At 42.5% G+C, this 22,043-nt stretch overlaps 1 protein-coding gene across 3 annotated transcripts in view; it reads left to right on the forward strand.

Moving 5' to 3' along the window:
* The window catches only part of LOC125301490 (solute carrier family 41 member 1-like), a 26,720-nt gene extending 6,253 nt beyond the window's left edge, over positions 1 to 20,467 (forward strand). Inside the window, exons 1-10 of one of the 3 annotated variants that reach the window (XM_048253951.1) lie at positions 1,012 to 1,206; positions 1,716 to 1,823; positions 2,471 to 2,542; positions 3,030 to 3,174; positions 3,706 to 3,852; positions 4,411 to 4,555; positions 7,136 to 7,215; positions 16,438 to 16,572; positions 19,817 to 19,965; positions 20,176 to 20,467. In XM_048253951.1, coding sequence (XP_048109908.1) covers positions 1,012 to 1,206; positions 1,716 to 1,823; positions 2,471 to 2,542; positions 3,030 to 3,174; positions 3,706 to 3,852; positions 4,411 to 4,555; positions 7,136 to 7,215; positions 16,438 to 16,572; positions 19,817 to 19,965; positions 20,176 to 20,190 — 1,191 coding nt within the window. In that variant the 3' untranslated portion in view covers positions 20,191 to 20,467. Of the gene's footprint in view, positions 1 to 1,011; positions 1,207 to 1,715; positions 1,824 to 2,470; positions 2,543 to 3,029; positions 3,175 to 3,705; positions 3,853 to 4,410; positions 4,556 to 7,135; positions 7,216 to 16,437; positions 16,573 to 19,816 lie in introns of those variants that run through there. The other 2 variants (XM_048253950.1, XM_048253952.1) reach the window with 2 other exon arrangements.
* The last annotated feature ends 1,576 nt before the right edge of the window (positions 20,468 to 22,043 follow it).

The raw sequence follows: 22,043 nt of genomic DNA on the forward strand, positions 1-22,043 counted from the left end.
CGAAGTGTGAGCAGAGGACAGGGGGGAGACGAAGTGAGAGAGAGGACGACAAGTGTGAGGAAGAAGAGGAATAGAAAAAGAGAGAGAGAGAGAGGAAGAGGAAAAAAGGATTGGAACTTGCATCATTTTTTTCTCTGAAGCCTGGAGTTTTCGAGGCACTGCAAGTGTCAAGGTTGGAAAAATAAACAAGACAAATACAGATGTGGAATGTTTGGGGGGAGGAATGAGAAAGTGTGAATGAACATAAACATGAGTCAATAAGGCTGTGAAGAGGAAGCAACAGAAAACTGGACACGACGAGGGGTGGAGGGAGGGAAGGAGGGAGAGGAGAAGGCTGGTAACGATCTTAGTAATTGTTTAAGAAGGGAGCAGTGAGCAGTGTGTGCACGTCTAAGTGTGTGTGAGAGAGTATAAGTTCATTGTATAAGTGTGTCTTTATGTCAGAAGAGTGTGTATATGTTAGGTGGTGTGTTCTTGTCCTTGTAGGACATTCCTGAAGGCTGAAGGACATCTTAAAACAATATGAACTTCTAGTCTCTGCGCTGCATCCACTCGGGCATCAGAGAAAGAGAGATAGAAAGAGACTAGATAAAAGATAAAAGCTGAGATAAACTGACAGACTCTATTAGAGATGAGGGGCGAGGAGAGCTCGACAGGTGGGTGCATAAGAACAGCAGGAGCTGCTTTGTTTTTCCCGTGGCCATGTCAGTGCAGCCATCTTGTTTTGCCGAGGGCCAATTCTCTCAACTGAGAGAACGTTGATGGACTATTTCTCATGCCCTCCCAGTGGAATGTTCTAGAACTCAGCCTTGACACCTTCTTCTGCCCTGAAGCGGCATAAGCATCAATTGACACTTTTCCAACCTTCTTCTAATAAACTGGAAAACAAACTCAGTTTTTTAGATGTTCACGGATAAGAGGTAAACCTTATCCGTAAGGTAGGTGTGTCTGAGGACTGAGGGGAGAAGCTTCACTTTACCGGGCAGACATGGGCTAATTGTGGGGAGTGCCATGTCTGTGACCCACCTGGAGCTGGAGCTCAGCTACGAGGGCCGGCGACTGCGGGGTTTCACCTGTAGGCTGACGCGCTGCGCCGAGGGCTACGTGCCCGAGACGGCCACTCACATCGCTGGCCAGGTGCTCCTGCCGTACCTGCTTGCCGGACTGGGCATGGTGGGGGCAGGGATGCTCATGGACACTGTGCAAGTATGTATGACATGGGTGTCTGTGTCTCATCCATCCAGCGCATGATGTCTGTGTGTGTGTGTGTGTGTGTGTGTGTGTGTGTGCGTGTGTGTGTATGTGAGTGAGTGAGTGTGGTGTTGTGAGAGAGAACAAGAAATTAAAAGTGACAGAGCCTATTGTGCAAAATGAATTAATTTGTTCAAAAATACCACTTCGGCTCTTTAGAGAGTAATCTTGTCTGACTGGAGGTATTTCCGGGCTTTTCGAGGTCCATAATATATATTCACCCTTAGTATAACAGAGTCTGTTCCAGAGTGCTGACCAGAAAGGGTCAGTTTGCGGTGGAGCTCACTCTTCTGGAGACTCACTGGGAATCTATATGGTCTGCGTCCAGTCAGTGTGTGTGAACTCCAGCTGTCTTATTATACATGAGCAACAGATACACGAGCTACAGAGGTTGAGAGTGGACAAACAGAGCAGGTTTTGTGGTCATTGTGACTAACGTGGCATTCTCTATGTTTTCACTGTAGCACTGGGATGTCTTTAAGGAGATCTCAGAGATATTTATCTTGGTGCCTGCTCTGGTGGGACTGAAGGGAAACCTGGAGATGACCCTGGCCTCCCGACTCTCTACTGCAGTAAGGAAGCATTGTGTTACATATGCACAGACTCCATCTGGTATACTCTGAGACTGTACCACCACTATTTCCAGGTGCAGATTTGTATGACAGCATACACAGAACTGCACCATAGGATTTTGGGACTGTAACGGAATCAGCAGTAGTCACTGTGTTTACTCACAACTACAAGCTTGCAACCAACCGTGAAGACTCTGACAATGTTAAATACTTATAAAGGGCACCAGGTTTCCAGAATTGAATTGAAACTGGCTCTTAAATTCCAATTCAATTCTTGAATTTCACTTGCATTTCAATTGAGGTAGCAAACAGGAAGCATAATTGCAATTCGAATTTTGCACAACCCTGACACACACATACACACACACACACACAATCGTTTAGAAACATAGGCCTTGTTATCATTACAGCAGCAGTGCTTCATCACAGCTATCACTTTAAGTGCTCACCCCTCTGACACTATGTGGTTTCAAAAGCACAGGTTTAGCTATACATGAATTACTGCTTTCAGAACCAGACCTAAGAGGCAATGTCCAGTGTCAAAAAAACTCAGAGCCAAAGCATTAGACATTCATCCAGACTGTATCCTTAGTTCTCTCTTTGTCTGTTTTCTTGGAACTCTTGTTCCCTCCCTCCGTCTCTCTTAGGCCAACACAGGGCAGCTGGACGACCCAAAGCAGCAGTGGAGAATGGTGTGCAGCAATCTGGCTCTCGTTCAGGTACTGTTGATAGATCTGATTCTGGCCAATGTATTGGCATACTGATTCCACCAGGGGGCGACGAAGTCTTCTCATTGTAAAGCGTCGACGTTGTGGTTGTAACTATCTGTGCTAAAGGTTGCGCTAAAATTATTAGCAAACTTCAAAGGACCACTCCCACCTCTTTTTACTTGTTACCCTTTCCTTCCGTTACTCGTGCTCTAAAATGCTAAAATGGAACTGGATCCAGACTTGGCTGACGTGAGAGGGCACTCAAGACCAAAGTATTTTGGCTACTCCTGGATAAAATACCCTCTAAATCTTTGATGCTTTGTACCATAGTGAAAGCATCTAACAACTTTTTACATCTCATCACAAACCTCTTGTAGACCAATACAATTGGTGCTTTAATATTTTAATCAATCTTTTATTCGACTGTATTTTTCTTGCTGGCTCTCTCTTCCTCTGTTTGAATCTCTCTCTGTTTATCCCCCCATCTCTGCATCAGGTGCAGGCGACGGTGGTGGGCCTGCTGGCGGCAGGGGGGGCGGTGGCTCTGGGAGCGCTGGGCAGGGGGGCCGTCCAGCTGGATCATGCGGCCGTGCTCTGTGCCAGCAGCGTCAGCACAGCCTTCATCGCAGCCCTCTCTCTGGGTGAGTAAAGACCTCTCCCTACACACACACACACACACCACACACACACCTGCACAACCTATATTGTAGCCCTGTCTCTGGGTGAGTAAAGACCTCTCCCCACACACACACACACACACCACACACACACATCTGCACAGCCTTCATCGCAGCCCTCTCTCTGGGTGAGTAAAGACCTCTCCCTACACACACACACACACACACACACACACACCACACACGCACACACCTGCACAACCTATATTGTAGCCCTGTCTCTGGGTGAGTAAAGACCTCTGCCTACACACACACACACACACACACACACACACACACACACACACATACATCTGCACAGCCTATATTGTAGCCTTGTCTCTGGGTGAGCACAGATCATCTACACACATATACACACAAACAACCACACAGCCTTTATTGCAGCTCTGTCTCTGGTCAAGCTCACATCACGTACACACATACACACACAAACCAGAATCAGCACAGCTTTTATTGCCAATTTTGCCAAACCAATCATGACCAATCCATCTGTAGGGCTGGTGATGATCGGAGTGATCATTGGCTCACGGAAGGTTGGCATCAACCCCGACAACGTGGCCACCCCTATCGCTGCCAGCCTTGGGGACCTCATCACCCTCTCTCTACTGGCCGGGGTCAGCAGCTTCCTCTTCCAGGTTAAAGGTCAGGCAGATGCACTCCAGCACTGCACACAAACAGCTTTCCTGTTTCCTTTCATTCCAACTGACCCATCGGGGAAAAAAGCATGCCAGTGTCTGAATTGGCAGAATCAGAGCTATTTCTATTTGGCCGACACCACATGGCTGACATGATTGACTGCAACATTAATAATTCTCAATGCTAACATCGGCTTGTTAAACCATAAAAGTCTACTTTTGACAAGCTGATTGAGCTGCTATTCCTACTATCTGAGTTCTCTGAAGCTCCATAAAATGATTACATATAAATCAATCAAATTGTTTCTTTGGTGGCCATTAGGTGGCAAATCACATTGGGCATTTGCCTGGCAAACTTACTGTTGAATTTTGTGTCTTCTTAGGCGTTCTTTCCCAACTCAGCCAGCTTTAAAGCCTTCCAAGGCCAAATGCCAGTTTAATGTGTTGCACTGTGGGAATTCCAGGGAGTGTGCTGGATGAGAGGATGGAGATTTAACACAGATGTTGTGAGATGAAGTCTAAGAGAACGTTTCACTAACGTCCCAGATATGTTTCTCTTTACCAGAGATGTGGTACCTGTCCCCCATCGTGTGTGGCTTCTTCCTGTCTCTAATCCCTCTCTGGTTGGCCGTCATCCGCAGCAGCCCACCAATCAGGGAGGTGCTGCGATCCGGGTGGCAGCCCGTCATTCTGGCCATGTCAATCAGCAGGTATAGTGCCATGAAAACCTATACCACATAACTAACAGAGGGCAGGGCAAGACATTCATTCAGCCAGTTTCCCTTACATGGATTAAAGGAGAATTCCGGTGTGATATTGACCTAAAGTGTGTTGAAACATGATACCAAGTGTGAACGTATGTCTCATAGCTCACCTCGGCTTGTCCCCTGCACTCAGAAATCTGGCGCTAGTTAGCCAATGCTACCAACAGTTTTTCATTGCGGTGCCCGCATTTAGTCACGATAAGTCGAGCGATGAGTACGAACGAACAGGTATGATAAGGGATCAGATTCCAAAAATAATTCAGTGGAAATGCATGGATTCAGTTGCTTCCAGTAGCAGCAACTGGAATCCATGCATTTCCACTGAATTATTTTTGGAATCTGAACTTATCGTGACTAAATTCAAGATGGCGTAAATTCCTTAAGGTACTGTCTGTATAAATCGTCTTGTAAATAAACTACCAGTGCTTTTTCAAAGTTCTCAATGTCTCGTTTTAAATGTCAAGGCCCTCGGAAGTCTACCAATGAAGTATGGAGCTACTTTTGAGCCTTGTAAATGGTGTAAAACAGTGATTTATTTGCATGGCTAGGCCCGATGCCGAGGCACCTAGCGAAAAACTGTTGGTAGCATTGGCTAACTAAGCGCCAGATTTCTGTGTGCAGGGGACAAGCCAAGGTAGCATGAATGGCAAACATACACTGGGGCCGGAACTGGGCCACACCTACCACAACGTCCACGCGGATCTGCATAATGGACCTGATCCGGCGTCCAAGCGCACATCGGTCCAAAATTGGTCTGGATCCGTTTGGCCGGATCTGGTACCAATAAGGGCTAAGACTGGCCCAGTTCAGTATGGTAGTCTGTGTTACTGGCGTGTTCCAGATCTGTTTATCATATGCAATACGGGTCCGCTTATTGTGTGTGAGTGCGGACCCGTTTATCAGACATCAGCCCGGCTTTATTTGACATGTGAAATGTGATTGGTAATTAGGGGCTAATTATCCTGAAAAATCTGTTTGCTACACATTTGCTAACAGGTTCGTTATAGGTTCACCCAGGCTAAAAAGTTAACGTAGCGTTTTCCCAACAGCTCAACTGATAAACATAAGCTGGGCTACAAACACAAGGGGGTAAAAAAAACTTTACACATAAGTGTCTTATTATTTTTTTTATTCAACAACCTGGCTGTAGAAGTGCAATCCCAGACAAAGTTTAAGTCGTGTTAATTCCACTGTTCCCATTGATATTCAGGCTGTCTTCCTCAGTCATCTCCATGGTCAATCTGAAACAACAAAAAATAAATATGAGCCATTTATTCCTTTTTGAAAATAGGTTAAGTCACAATTACACTTGTTTTTTTATCATCAGTGATCCTGTTGGCGTTAGCTGTTACCAAAATAGGCTAGTTATTGTGATGGCTGTTTTGCTCAAGCTAAGCTAGTAGCCTAGCCTATATTGCTGGAAAATAATAGTATAACCTTACAGTAAAGTTATCAAATCATTTCGTTTGCTTATTGTTGTCTCTGAATAAACCAACAGAGATAAAAAGCAGAAAAGCAGAGCCTACCTTGAAAAGTTGGGCTGTCCTAGTCCAGGCTGGCAAATCATGTCAAAAGATTGATAGTGAGCAAACCAAAGATCCTTGATTAACGTTACTGCTTGGACTTCTGCATGCGTGGCAAGAATATGGGGTTGTCTCATAGCACTGTTTGATCTGACACAAACAACAATTGACTACTTTTACCACTGCTAGGTAATAATAAAAATAATGAAACGAGCATACGATCAATATTGAGCCAACTATATCTTCTTTTCCAGCCTTACTGTAGAAATGAAGTGGCCATGGGAACATAGTGCACCCCATGGTTTCTAAATTTGTGCCATTCAAAATACATTTTTTTTTTTTTCTTTAGCAGCCAGTTGACAATGAAGTAGGGAAAGGTCAATTTAGCAGAATCAGCACCATAATTAATATCATTACCACCTGGGTCTGCTGTGAAAAAATGGTCCTTCGGCTCATATCCATTATCACAGGTTTGGGCCAAATCGGGTTTTTGTATTTTTAAACGCATCTCCTGACTTCCAGTTGAGTTGCGGAAATTGGACCTGGGACAAATCTGTAAACCGGTGATAAAACAGCATTGCTAGCAGAGCTGAAACCTGTATCAGGAGCAGACCTGGCCCACAGTCAGATACCGTATGTCCGCTACAGGCGGATCTAATGGCTTTTATGCGGATCCGGCCCAAAGGAAATTGCTATCTGGGAAGCTATGAGACATACGTTCACACTCAGTATCATGTTTCAACACACTTTAGGTCAAAATCACACCGGAATTCTCCTTTAAGCCTAGTCCTTTTTCTTTAATTTTCTTTAAGTTTAGGACTATAGGCTTTATCCATGGAAACTGGCAGCCCATATAGTCCAATGACTGGGTATTTTCTCTTAATACCACACTCCTGCTTCCTCTCCTCTATAGTATTTGCTTGGTGGCTTTTATCTTGTCCTTGCGGGCCACTAGCTCAGATCTTTGATGAGGTGTTGCTCTGTGTTTGGTATCTGGCCACAGCATTGGTGGGCTGATTCTGGATAAGACCATGAGCAATCCAAACTATGAGGGCATGGCGGTCTTCACTCCGGTCATTAACGGTACGTGTGCAGACTCATGGTGTCCTCATCCCTCAGTTACACATCTCATCTCATTTACTACTACCACATCTACAAAGTGGTTTTGGATATTAGTGTTATGAAGTCCAATATGAAGTTCATCAAATACTGTTTATATCCGAATATTGAAATGGATGGTTCAGCTGTTCCATCTAAACAAGAACCAGTAAGCAATGATGTTGAGTGGTGTGTTGAATTATGTGAAATAACTCTTATTAGGTTATTAGGCTTATCCGTGTTAATGATTATTGATTAACCCTGATGAATAACAGTTATTTTTCACCATTATTTATGGAAGTGTTGCCATACAAGATTTTTATGAGAATGATGAGTCATTCAAAACTCCTCTCTGAGTCTGGGTTTCTGATGGATTCTGATGGTGGTGAAAGGTTAGAGAAAACTGCTCAGGAAGGTCATATTTCAAGAACTAACCACCAATCCTCTAGAAGTGAACCAATCCTGCTGGTTGAGGGAAATGAGTGGGGATGTAAGAATGCCTTTACACTTTTAGACAAAGATTTGTCAGGACTCAGAAGAAGAGCTGAAGAAGGAGAGCTGGTGGTGGAGAATAACAAACTAGATGAGGAGGGAGAGAGAGGGGGAGAGAGAGAGGGGAGGCAGAGAGAGAGAGGGAGAGAGAGGGGGCAGAGAGAGGGAGAGAGGGGGAGGCAGAGAGAGAGAGGGGGAGGCAGAGAGAGAGAGAGAGAGAGAGGCAGAGAGAGGGGGGGGGGAGATACGTAAAGCTCTCATCTGCTTTGAATACTCAGATCCTGTCTCCCTCTGATTTCCTCAAAATGCTCTCCAAATCCAGCGCTTTTATGAGAATTTCAATAAGGAAGTATGATGGCTCTGCTATTCATTCTACATCTCTTCTTCTCCTCTCCCTCCCTCCCTTCCTCTCTTTCTCTCTCTCACTCGCTCTGTCTCTTTTGTTAAATCCCCATTTGATCTGTGGCCTCTCTCTCTACTGACTCATCCTTTCTTGCTTTGCAGTTAACGCTTCCGTGCGGTTCCTGCTAAGTGGGTTGCAAGGGTCCCTTCTTCCCTGTTCATCATTCCTTGTGTCGTCCTTCAGATCACCTCTGATTGCTGGGGTTCCCCTCCTCCTGTTGTCTCACATGAATGTGTCTCATGTTCATGTTGTGTCTGTAATCCTCTTACTCATGGCAGGGTTCACCCCTCGTTACACTAGCTCCAGTGGACAGGGAGGCTATGTAATGGAGTTAATGAGTGGCGGACATCAAAACAAGTATGTGTGTCTGTGTGTGTGTGTCAGAGAGAGAGAGAGAGAGCCATACAGAGAGAAGAGAAAAGAGATTGGGAGAGAAACAAGGATGGATGCAAAGAAAATTGTAGGAGTGTGTGTGTGTGTGTGTGGATGCGTGTGCAGTGCATATTCCTTATCAGCCTAGTGGGGCTACATCACGTCCAAGTTTCATGTACGCCGGCATTGTAGTGTCCCGGGAATCGTGGACCACTGCGTTAGTACTGCGGCGGTCATTATGAATGACAGAGTTGGAGAGATCTAGAGAGAGAGAGACCGAGAAAGTTCTAGAATTCTGGAGACAACAGGCAGCAGAAAAATGAGCTGCTGAGACAACTTTGGCTTTTTTGCCAGAAAATGTATGTTTTGCTCCCAAATTCCAAATTCTACGATTGAAGACATTGAAGTAACCAACAGAGGCAAAAATCTGTGAAGGTAGGACCTCTGTACTACTTGACAAGACAGTGGAAATTGAATGAGAAGACAAAGCTAAAGTGCTAAACAAGCTAATCAACAGTAAATGTCAGTTATGGCTGTCGATAATCATAATGGATGCTTCTTTGAAGAAAAATGAGCCCAAAGCAGAGGCATTTTTTAAAAATGAAGATGAAATGGAGATAACATATCCCAAAGACATTAAATCAATTGACAAAAAGAAAAAAATGAAGGAAGCATTATTGAGAGACCACCCTGAGACCCTTCTCCTAGACTACAGTGGCCCAGAGAATAAAAGAGTTTGCTGCAACCTGCTGTTTTTCACTAAAAACACAGATGCTTGGCATTGCACACTTTTGACTGAAATGAACTGCATTAGAAAGGGAGGTATCTGTAAAGGCAGGCAACTGTCCCTTGAAAATGAACAGGGGGCAAGGCTGACCATCAACATATACCATAATGGCACAGTTCTGATCCAAGGACCAGAAGCTGGTCTCAGTGAATTTCAGGCTAAATTTGGACTATTGAAGAGAGAGGTCCAAAAGGTCCTGGAAAATCCTGAGAGAAAAGACCAAATCGATGAGAAGCCAGATGCCATCAAAGTGAGAATTGATGAATCCTGCCTCAACACACCCCTATACCAACCAAAGGCTCCCACTTCACCCAGAATAAGAGCCCTACAAGACAACTTCTCTCTACTGGAACAGGACTACTTCATATTTAAAGAAGAAACTACCAACAACATCTGCCAGCTCCAAGAGCGGGTCATCCAGATCAGCAACCCCAATGTGCAGCTTCAACAGCTATGCACTGCTATGAGGCAGCTGGAGGAGGCCAACAAGGAGATGAGGCGAGAGTTGACAAGTGTGAAACAAGAACTGTCCAAGAGAGAACAACATACACAGGCTCTGGAGAGTCAACTGGAGGAGATGAGGACCGAGCTAAGGTCGTACACCTCTCTCACTAGCAACACCTCAAGCAGAGCACAGAAACAACATGTGACCTCACAGATGGACAATGCCTCTTCGTCTACACCATCGCAGCATACCCAAAGTCTGATAGACGAAAAGGATTGTGGCAGAGAGGAAAGCTACTTTAAGACCAAGTTAAGCTCATCGCTTGGGCAACATCAGATCCAACTACAACATCAACAGCATCAACAGTCCCACTTTGAACTGCAACAGTCACTCTTCCAACAGCTACAACAACAACAGCAGCAACAGGAACACGTTCAGCAGCAACAACAACAGCAACAACAACAACAACAGACATGCAGCCAGCAGCCACAGCAACATTGACACCAGATGTGGAATCAGCGGAGAAGGGGAAAAGGACATCATTATCCTCTGTGACTCAAATGGTAACCACCTAAATCCAAGGAGGCTGTTTCCTGAAAGGTCAGTAAGGAAAATGTGGTGTCCTACTGTCCAGTCTGCTGTAAAGCTGCTGAGAGAGGGTAGGCTGGACAAGCCCTCCCATATAATTGTTCACACAGGGACTAATGACCTTGGCAACCACAACACAGATGTGGCAAAAGCCTTGACCAATTTAGCCAAGATGGCAACCAACCTATATCCAAGCTCAAAGATCATCATATCAACACTTCTACCACGAAAGGACATTCCAGGCAGAACCATCAACTCCATAAACAAAGAAATCGGCAAGGCATGTGCAAGCATGCCAAATGTACAAATAGCCTACCACACTCAAATCACAAGGGAGCATCTGTATGATCGCTTGCACATACATGAAGGTGGGATGAGACTTTTTGCAAGGGTAATCAAAGACACTGCTTTGAACAGAAAACAGAAACATCCAGTTAAAGAGATGACTAATACACCCGAAGTACAGACAGAAAGCCGAACAACTGTAGTAGGTAGAGAAGTTAGAGTAACCGAGTTAAGCAATATTGAAGAAATGCTAAAATTTATTTGTGAACAATTAACATGCCCAGGCTCCATGTCTGCCAGATAGGGACCTGTATGTGTGTGTGTGTGTGTGTGTGTGTGTATTTGCAAACACCCATGTGGATAAATGTTCATGTCCAGGTATATCTATGTGTGTGTGTGCGAGTGCCTGTAAGTGTGACATGTGTATGGTGTGGGTGTGGGTGGGTTGGTGTTGGGGGGTAAAGATTGCCTTAAGTTTCATTTAATAGTACTTTTCTGTTAATCTAGACTTACTTAATGAGAAGAAAATGCATTGTGTGTGTGTGTGGGGGGCTTTGCATGTCTGTGTGTGTATGTCTGTGTGTGTATGTGTGTGTGTGTTGTCCATATTTGTATATGTATATCTATCTGTTTAGGTGTGTGTGTGTGTGTGTGTATGTACAATTCTATATAAATCTGGATGTAAGTTTCATTTAAGTAAGGTTTTTTTTTTTTTTTTTTTTTTTTTTAGATAATTAGGCCTATACTTAATTTTGATACAACCTAGCCTCAAGTTAACTTTGATTTAAGACAAAACATATTTCTTTATGGCAAAGACTAAAGATACACAATGACATCACTTAGAATTACTAGCTATAATATACAAGGGTTGTACTCATCTGCTTTTGGTGAGAAGAGTACACATCCTGACTTTGTAAATATTGTAAATAGTTCAGATATTGTAATACTGTTAGAAACATGGAGTAAAGGAGGAGAAAAGTTTAACTCCATTCCACATTACAAGGAACTCTATATTCCTTCTGTTAAACATCCGAAAGTAAAATGTGGAAGAGACTCAGGGGGAATTGTAGTATTGTTTAAAGATAATCTTACTTATCATATTTATCCTGTAAAGAAGGGAAAGTCACATATATGGATTAAGTTAAAAAAGGAGCTCACTTTCTCAGATTTTGACATCTATCTATGCGCCATCTATATACCCCCATATGAATCACCCTACTACTCTGAAGAAACCTTTGAAATTCTGCATTCAGAAATCATACAATTCCAATCTGAAGGATCAGTTTTGCTAATGGGAGACATGAATGCAAGAACAGGTACAGAAAAAGATTATATAAACCCAAATGGCTATGCATATATCACTGAAGCTCAAATAAATGAAAACAAATTTGAAAGATCACGTCAGAGCGCTGATAATATAGTTAACAAAAATGGCAAACAGCTGCTTCAGCTTTGTAAAAGCCTGGGTCTCACCATCACTAATGGTAGAATCAAAGGTGACTCTCTGGGTAGGTACACCTACTGCTCACATCTTGGTAGTAGTGTTGTAGACTATGCAATAACAGATATTGATCCAAGCTACATTAATTATTTTATGGTTATGCCTCAAATTCCACTCTCAGACCACAGCCACATCACTCTGAGTTTAAAAACGAGAGTCAAACAAGAAACATCCCAAAAACATGAAACTAAACTCTATCCCCTGCCAACTCAATTTCGATGGGGAACTGACAGTGTGCTTCAATATGAGACTGAACTTAATAGTACCGAAATTGAAAACCTTATATACACATTTTTGTTCACAAAATTTCAAGAGGATAGAGAAGGCATAAATCTAGCGACAGAAAAGATTTCTGACATTTTTAATTTAGTGGCCAGCAAAATACTAAAAGTAAAGAAAAAATACAAGAAAAAGAAATCTAAAACTAAAAAGAACGAGTGGTTTGACAAAGAATGTCAAACATTAAGGAAACAGTTAAGAACACTATCAAATAAGAAACATAGGGAACAAACAAATATAAGAACACGGTTACTATACCAACAAACTCTTACCAAACACAAATCATTACTAAGACAGAAAAAGGCACGTATATGAATAAAAAGCTACAAGATATAGAAGATGCTTTCGATCAAAATTCATTTTGGGAGTTATGGAACAAACTTGAGATCACCAAAAACAGATCCCCCTATGTGATGCAAACATCTGGACAGACCATTTTGGGCAACTCTACAGTGAAGATAAACTAAATCCACTCCAAACACAATTGACTGACAAATTACAAGAATTGGAATCAAAAGTAAAAAATGAATTGAACAATCTAGACACCCCTTTATCACTAGCTGAACTAAACGAAAAAATAAAAACCCTAAAAAACAAAAAGGCATGTGGGTGCGATGGGATACATAATGAAATGATTAAGTGCAGCAGCCCAATACTGAAACAAGCCATTCTCAAACTTTTCAATCTAGTTCTAGCTGTTGGTCATTTCCCACGGCCATGGAAAGAAAATCAAATCGTACCAATCTACAAAAACGGAGATAAACTAGATCCAAACAACTACAGAGGCATTGCTGTAAGCAGCAACTTAGGAAAGCTTTTCTGTAGCATCATAAATAACAGAATGGTAGAATTCTTACAGGAAAATAGAGTTCTAAGTAACTCTCAGATCGGGTTCATGCCAAAACACAGAACAACTGACCACATATATACATTACAGACATTAATTGAAAAATATGTACAGAACACCAACAGAGGAAAACTTTTTGGATGCTTTGTAGACTTCAAGAAGGCCTTCGATTCAGTCTGGCATGATGGACTCTTACTTAAACTGATAGAAAATGGGATAGGGGGGAGAATCTATGACCTTATAAAAGATATATACAAAAACAACAGATGTTGTGTCAAAATCGATGATAAAAGAACGTCATACTTTAAACAAGTAATGATATTTCAAAAAAAGACACGTTCAACAGACAATAAATATAATTTCACCCTTGGTGAAAGCAGACTTTCCCAAGTGACAAGCTATAACTATTTGGGCCTAAATATTTCCTCCACGGGCAATTTTAATCTGGCTATTAAAGACCTGGTTGACAAAGCACAGAGAACATATTATTGCATAAGAAAAACTCTATACCAATACAACACCCCTATCAAATTGTGGCAAAAGATTTTTGATTCGGTTATCAAGCCCATTATCTTATATGGCAGTGAAATTTGGGGCATAAAACATCAAGATAATTATGAGCTATGGGACAAAAGCCCAGCAGAAACACTACACCTGGAATTCTGTAAGAACATCTTGGGGGTACACAGGAATGCAACAAATATTGCATGCAGAGCAGAACTTGGAAGATATCCACTATTAGTTGATATTCAAAAAAGAGCATGCAAATTTTATCACCATGTACTGTCCTCAAAACCAGAGGAATATAATCACAGTGCCCTTCTACAGAGGAGAACCCACCCAGAGAGAGATCCTTTTGATTATCTTATATCAAAACACAATTTGAATTTGAATACACCTGACATGTCTCAGGCAAAGTTAAAACATATCGAAAAATTAACAAAAGAAGAATATTACAAATATTGGCTAAACAATATTGAACAATCCAACAAATTGAAATGTTTCCAAAAAATCAAAACCAATTATGAATTTGCATCTTATCTAAAAGAAATTACCGAGTACAAACAAAGAAAATTACTAACATCCTATAGATTAAGTGAACACTCTCTGGCCTTAGAAATGGGAAGACACAGGCAAACCTGGCTTCCTAGGGAAGAAAGGTTGTGTTTGCAGTGCAGTGAGGGAGTAGTAGAAGATGAAAAACACTTCCTCACTGAATGCAGTAAATTCAACACAGTCAGGAACCAATATTTCTTTCAATTCAGCCAAATTATACCTCAGTTTGAACTATTAGAAAATGAAGACAAGCTCCCATACTTGTTGGGAGAGCATACAAATTGTGTAAAACTCGCTGCGCAGTACCTGTTAACATGTCATAAATCGAGGAAGTGAGTGACCCATATTGTGACATGCTTTGCTTTATATCAATAACCAATACCCATGATAGCACATTGATAAATATACAGTATATAGTAATACTGTATTATCCATTTAATTTATTATTTTCTCTTTTTAATTATTATCATTTTGTTATTATTATTATTATTATTATTTTATTTGTATTTTTTAAACAGATATTGTATCTGTGTTGTTTTGTTATATGTTTGCTTTGGCAACACTGCTTCATTGAGTAATGCCAATAAAGCTCCATTGAAATTGAAATTGAAATTGAAATTGAGAGAGAGAGAGAGAGAGAGAGAGAGAACTAGAGAGAGAGAGAGAACTAGAGAGAGAGAGAGCTTCCCTGATCACAGGCCCGCTGGGAAAGCATCCATGTGAATAGCAACCTTCATTCATCGCCATCGGTGTGCGCTGGACGACCCAGAGCTCACTCCCACGCCTCACTGCGGCTCACTGGCTCTGGCAACTCTGAATTATTCATCAGCAGGATGCGCTGGCAACACATGCCATGGATGAGAGAGCATGGCAGGTACAGACCTGCTCGGCTGCACAGGAAGCCGATCCCTCCGTGGATAGATGCCCTGACTGGGTCTTACAGTTAGGGCATCAGTCGGGGTAAACTTGAATGCTCTGATTTCTTTCTTAATATGAGCTGCAGGGAAAAGCATGTTTGCTAGTTTATGGAATGCTTCCCCGCACTGTAAGAGCAATGTCACTAAGCATTTATGGTAATGTCAGGCAAATTGCTTTGGCCGCTGCTGCTAAATATACTAAGAGACTGTGTGTATATGTAAAGGGGGGTTGAGGGTTAAAGAAAATGAAGGCTTCAGAGCAAGTTGGAATTGGAGTGCATGGCCGAATTGGCTGTGAGTCTGACATGCCGACATAGACACTGTTCAATCATGCGTTCTTAAAGTGCTCCGTTCAGGACTTCTCATGGAAAACCCCCTCCATGTTGTTTGTGTAGAGTAAAATGAAAGCAAAAAGCTTTCACAAGAACACAAGCTTGCACAAGAAGAGCACAAGAAATGAAGGGAAGGAGGAAGCCTGACAGGATTTGCCCTAGTGTTGCACTTCAAAGGCCTCGCTACCAAAAGCATTATAAAATGCATGAAGGACAGGGGGCCTTTTGGCTTTTTGAAACAAAATGAAAAGTTGATCACGGAATAGTGAGAGCTTTCATAATGCTGGAGGGAGACCACCTCCCTGTGTCCTTGAGCAAAAAGGCACTCAAAGATAAAGGCAAGGAAACAAGAGGAGAGGAAGGAAGCAACGCCAAGAAATCCCCTTCACTTTAATCAGACACCATTGCTGGAGGACTACACAACATGCTCTTTCATGTTGCTCTCTATGCAGATGCAAACAACTTGCATCATTTCAGACTTGTTGCATCATAGAATATCAAATATCAAATCATTGTTTTGCAGAACAAAAGCACCTGTCAGCTGTGTTATGCCATGTCGTCCATGACTACTTTCATTATTCTCTTTCGCTTTTATTTCTCTCTCTCTCTCTCTCTCTCCTTCTCTCTCTCTCTCTCTCTCAAATTCAAATTCAAAAAAGCTTTATTGACATGACAAGAGCACTTGTGTTGTCAAAGCATACAAATCATAACTCATAAATCTCTCTGTCTCTCTCTCTCTGTTTAGGGGTCGGGGGAACCTGGTGGGCATCCAGGCCATAAAATCTCTCTCTCTCTCTCTCTCTCTCTCTCTCTCTCTCTCTCTCTCTCTGTGTGTTTAGGGGTCGGGGGCAACCTGGTGGGCATCCAGGCCATAAATCTCTCTCTCTCTCTCTGTGTGTTTAGGGGTCGGGGGGAACCTGGTGGGCATCCAGGCCAGCCGCATCTCCACCTACCTGCACTTCTGGAGTGTTCCGGGGGTCCTACCCCACAAGATGAGGCAGCACTGGCCTGACCCCTGCATGACCTTCTGCATGTCAGGTCAGTAGGTCAGGGCCGAACGTGTACCTTAACACAGGGGCAGGAGGGTGGGACACAGACAGCTTATCTAACATCTCTATCAAAAGTCTCACTCTATTCAAATTCACATTAATACTGACAGTCAGCTATGGGCTACTGAAGAGAAGACTGTTTATGGACACTACTGAAAGTCCTTACAACTAAGGCAAACAAGCAACTAAACAGCCATGACACTTCATGTCAATCAATCCTAAGTGTATGTGTGTGTGTGGGGGGTTACTTAAACTTTTACTTTTTTTTAAGTTATTTAGCCTATTTGCGGCCCGTCATGTAGACCTAGGCTTAGCCTATAAATGCAGTTGCATCCATTTGGATTGGGGGGTGACAGGTCAATCATTTTGGCCTCTTCATGACAGGTTCAGTGTGTGTTACGATCGCGCCCCATTGTCCCACCCCTCAAGTGGATTTGTCCAAGCAGCTGCTTGGTTTGTGGGGAAATATAGCCTATGAGTCCATGCATGGTAGCCTAGGCTATATAAGTACCCTCCGCTGGCTGGTGTTCACATCATCGCAGTTTAACCGTAAACAGCAATCAGAGGTGTCTAATTTTATTCCATAAATATATTGTTTTTATAGACGTAAGTTGCACGCGCTACGAAGAGCTTCCATTTACTGCACCATGTAGGCTACTGTAGTGCGGTTTGTACAACGACAGTGAAAGTGGAACTTGGAAAGTGGAAGTCTCTCCACCGAGTGTTACATTAGATGCACAATCAATCATGAAGTCGATGATGCACGTAAAAAAGTATCAACTGGTAGGTTAGTAACGAAGGTAGCCTAATTTTGCAAAATGTGATGACGGCACACAAACTTGGGCAAAAACGTTTAGTATACACTTGTGGTGATAGCCTACAGTTAATGTGAATCGCTGACTATAACCAATGTAGAAGATTTGCACCAAATAGGCCTAAAGGCTGTGGTTGTGTTTCTACAACATGTTGGCACAAATCGTAATTTCTGTCAACTATGACGATCTCCATGCATGTTCAGTAGCCTATATTTTTCATTTAGTCAAGCAGTGACATGTGGTTTAATCAGTGTTGGGCAAGTTACTTTAAAATCGTAATATATTATGTATTACTTATTACTGTCATTTCAAAGTAATTCATTACATTATAATATTACTGTCTCTGAATTGTAAGGCATTACACTACTATTGTATTACTTTTAAGTTACTTTTACCAAAATATCTAGAAATATGGATTTGGAATTCTAAATGCAGTTTATTATGCTCAATGCAGCTCATTGCACTTCTAATGGAGGGTGATGTGGTACAACATAATGACTGAGCTAGGCTTAAGGCTACAGTAGAATGCAATAGGTGCAGTGATGGCTCATGATGCAATACAAGGAACAATCATAGCCAGAATTTTGTTTAAAGAAGACAAAAGGTCAAAGTCTGGTCAATTGTGATAGAAAATGCTGTAACTTTAGGCTTAGGCCTACTCATTAAAATCAACAGAGAGCCCACTACCTATATATTGTAACCCAAAACTTAAAGACATGTCAAGCTATACAGTGCAGCTACTGGCCATTTTGGTGCCCTAACTGGTGAAATACAGTATTAACCTAAGTATGTCATCATATGGCCAACTGTAAAGATGTAATCTGCCTGTTCCCAGGGATGGGTAGTATTTCTGAAACATTTAATATGTGTTTCAAATGCAAAATAGTATTTTGTCATTTGTATTTTATTGGGTTGAAGGAAATGGCTCTGTATTTTGTATCAAAATACTTTATTGGTGTGTATTTTTGTATTTTAAAAATACTGCAAAACACTAAATGTGAAAAACACAAAAAAGTAGATACTACACACAGGTGTAATGAAAAATTGGTAATTAGGCAACAATGGTTTATGTTTATCGCAATCAGCTAATGTGAGAACAGCTGTGTTCAACAACACTTACAGCTTTTCAGTGACGGCTATTGCTGAAGCATCAGCCCTGGTCTGAAGCACTGATGTGAAGTGAGGTTGGAGTGGCAATTTTCTCCTGGACCGGCCCACTACTGGACCGACGACCCCCCCACCCCCCCCACACACACACACACACACAAGCCCACCGATACCAAAATCCCCCCCTGATTCCCCCCCACAAATAACAAACACACAGTATCATGCTGTAGCAACACTTCATAAACTGAACCCAAACATTTAGATTTGGACCTATAGGTTATTATATAATCAGTATCGTTAATTTCTGCCAACTATGACGATCTCCATGCATGTTCAGTAGCCTATATTTAGAATGCAATAGGTGCAGTGATGGCTCATGATGCAATACAAGGAACAATCATAGCCAGAATTTTGTTTAAAGAAGACAAAAGGTCAAAGTCTGGTCAATTGTGATAGAAAATGCTGTAACTTTAGGCTTAGGCCTACTCATTAAAATCAACAGAGAGCCCACTACCTATATATTGTAACCCAAAACTTAAAGACATGTCAAGCTATACAGTGCAGCTACTGGCCATTTTGGTGCCCTAACTGGTGAAATACAGTATTAACCTAAGTATGTCATCATATGGCCAACTGTAAAGATGTAATCTGCCTGTTCCCAGGGATGGGTAGTATTTCTGAAACATTTAATATGTGTTTCAAATGCAAAATAGTATTTTGTCATTTGTATTTTATTGGGTTGAAGGAAATGGCTCTGTATTTTGTATCAAAATACTTTATTGGTGTGTATTTTTGTATTTTAAAAATACTGCAAAACACTAAATGTGAAAAACACAAAAAAGTAGATACTACACACAGGTGTAATGAAAAATTGGTAATTAGGCAACAATGGTTTATGTTTATCGCAATCAGCTAATGTGAGAACAGCTGTGTTCAACAACACTTACAGCTTTTCAGTGACGGCTATTGCTGAAGCATCAGCCCTGGTCTGAAGCACTGATGTGAAGTGAGGTTGGAGTGGCAATTTTCTCCTGGACCGGCCCACTACTGGACCGACGACCCCCCCCCCCCACACACACACACACACACACAAGCCCACCGATACCAAAATCCCCTGATTCCCCACAAATAACAAACACACAGTATCATGCTGTAGCAACACTTCATAAACTGAACCCAAACATTTAGATTTGGACCTATAGGTTATTATATAATCAGTATCGTAATTTCTGCCAACTATGACGATCTCCATGCATGTTCAGTAGCCTATATTTGCCACTCCAATTGCCTCACTGTGCTGTACACCTCCAGGGGTGAACTCCACCTCAGCGTGGGTTCTCATGGTCTTGGTGGTCCCTGGTCACCTGCTGTTTCTCTACACCATCTACCTGCTCCAGGGTGGGCACGCGTCAATCACACCCACCTTCACCTGCTGCTACCTGTGCGCTGCCCTCCTACAGGTCAGTCGGTTTCATTTCCGCACCAACGAGATCAAAGAAATTCATGTGTCAGTCTGTCCACTCTGAACAGTTGTGTTTTGGGTCACCTCGATGACTTTATATTGAGGTTCATCTGTGCTATGGATGTTTTGAGTATACCGCATGTACAGTACTTGATATACAGTATGTGATCTGTAGAAACATTAGCATTCACACACACACTCTTGACAGTTCCTTGACAGTTGACTGCAATACTGTATCTGCAACCTAATTGTCTCTGGAGAGCATCAGGGAGTCAGTGTGACTCATGAACTTAGGACCCCAGCAGTTTGGATTTATACTGAAGAAATAAACAAAGGCCAGGCTGCTTAGGGAGGGTGGAGTCTAATAAAGTGTTGACTGTTACTAAAAGCTGTCCGATTCCATCCAAGCACGCTCTCACTAAATGAAAGCCACATGTTTAACACACACACTCACACAAGAACACACACGCACGCACGCACACACACACATACACACACACACACACATATACACACACACACACGCACGCACGCACGCACACACACACATATACACACACACACACACACACATACACACACACACACATATACACACACACACACACACACACACACACACATATACACACACACACACACACACACACACACACACTGCCATGTAAATCAGGCCCACATGTGACCAGTGGTCTTCCAAACTAACCAGAACAGGTCTGTTTTGGCCACATTCAGTAGTCAGTTAACTCACCCTACTATGTAAACTTGCTAAATGGCTTTGTAGTATATTGTTGACAAATATTTTGTAAAATACAGTATACTGTCAATTTACTATTTACTTATTTACTGTTTATTTACTATTTTGATGAAATTACAATAAACACTAGGTGAAGGTTAAATAGAAATGATGTTATGCATAATAATGGTTGTGTGTTTGTGTGTGTGTGTGTGTGTGTGTGTGTGTGTGTGTGTGTGTGTGTGTGTGTGTGTGTGTGTGTGTGTGTGTGTGTGTGTGTGTGTGTGTGTGTGTGTGTGTGTGTGTGTGTGTGTGTGTGTGTGTGTGTGTGTGTGTGTGTGTGTGTGTGTGTGTGTGTGTGTGTGTGTGTGTGTGTGTGTGTGTGTGTGTGTGTGTGTGTGTGTGTGTGTGTGTGTGTGTGTGTGTGTGTGTGTGTGTGTGTGTGTGTGTGTGTGTGTGTGTGTGTGTGTGTGTGTGTGTGTGTGTGTGTGTGTGTGTGTGTGTGTGTGTGTGTGTGTGTGTGTGTGTGTGTGTGTGTGTGTGTGTGTGTGTGTGTGTGTGTGTGTGTGTGTGTGTGTGTGTGTGTGTGTGTGTGTGTGTGTGTGTGTGTGTGTGTGTGTGTGTGTGTGTGTGTGTGTGTGTGTGTGTGTGTGTGTGTGTGTGTGTGTGTGTGTGTGTGTGTGTGTGTGTGTGTGTGTGTGTGTGTGTGTGTGTGTGTGTGTGTGTGTGTGTGTGTGTGTGTGTGTGTGTGTGTGTGTGTGTGTGTGTGTGTGTGTGTGTGTGTGTGTGTGTGTGTGTGTGTGTGTGTGTGTGTGTGTGTGTGTGTGTGTGTGTGTGTGTGTGTGTGTGTGTGTGTGTGTGTGTGTGTGTGTGTGTGTGTGTGTGTGTGTGTGTGTGTGTGTGTGTGTGTGTGTGTGTGTGTGTGTGTGTGTGTGTGTGTGTGTGTGTGTGTGTGTGTGTGTGTGTGTGTGTGTGTGTGTGTGTGTGTGTGTGTGTGTGTGTGTGTGTGTGTGTGTGTGTGTGTGTGTGTGTGTGTGTGTGTGTGTGTGTGTGTGTGTGTGTGTGTGTGTGTGTGTGTGTGTGTGTGTGTGTGTGTGTGTGTGTGTGTGTGTGTGTGTGTGTGTGTGTGTGTGTGTGTGTGTGTGTGTGTGTGATCACGTCAGCATCTCCCCTGATGCCCACTGCTCACCCGGAGGCTCTGGACACAAGCTTTTACTGCGACAGAGGACAGACAACACATAGGAGAACCACCATGACACCAGATGCTACATAATCTGCCTCAATGCTCATCACAGGCAAATATACAATATATACTCTCTGAGATGTTGTGCAGGCTATAG

Source organism: Alosa alosa, chromosome 10 (genome assembly GCF_017589495.1).
Source record: "Alosa alosa isolate M-15738 ecotype Scorff River chromosome 10, AALO_Geno_1.1, whole genome shotgun sequence".
Taxonomy (NCBI): domain Eukaryota; kingdom Metazoa; phylum Chordata; class Actinopteri; order Clupeiformes; family Clupeidae; genus Alosa; species Alosa alosa.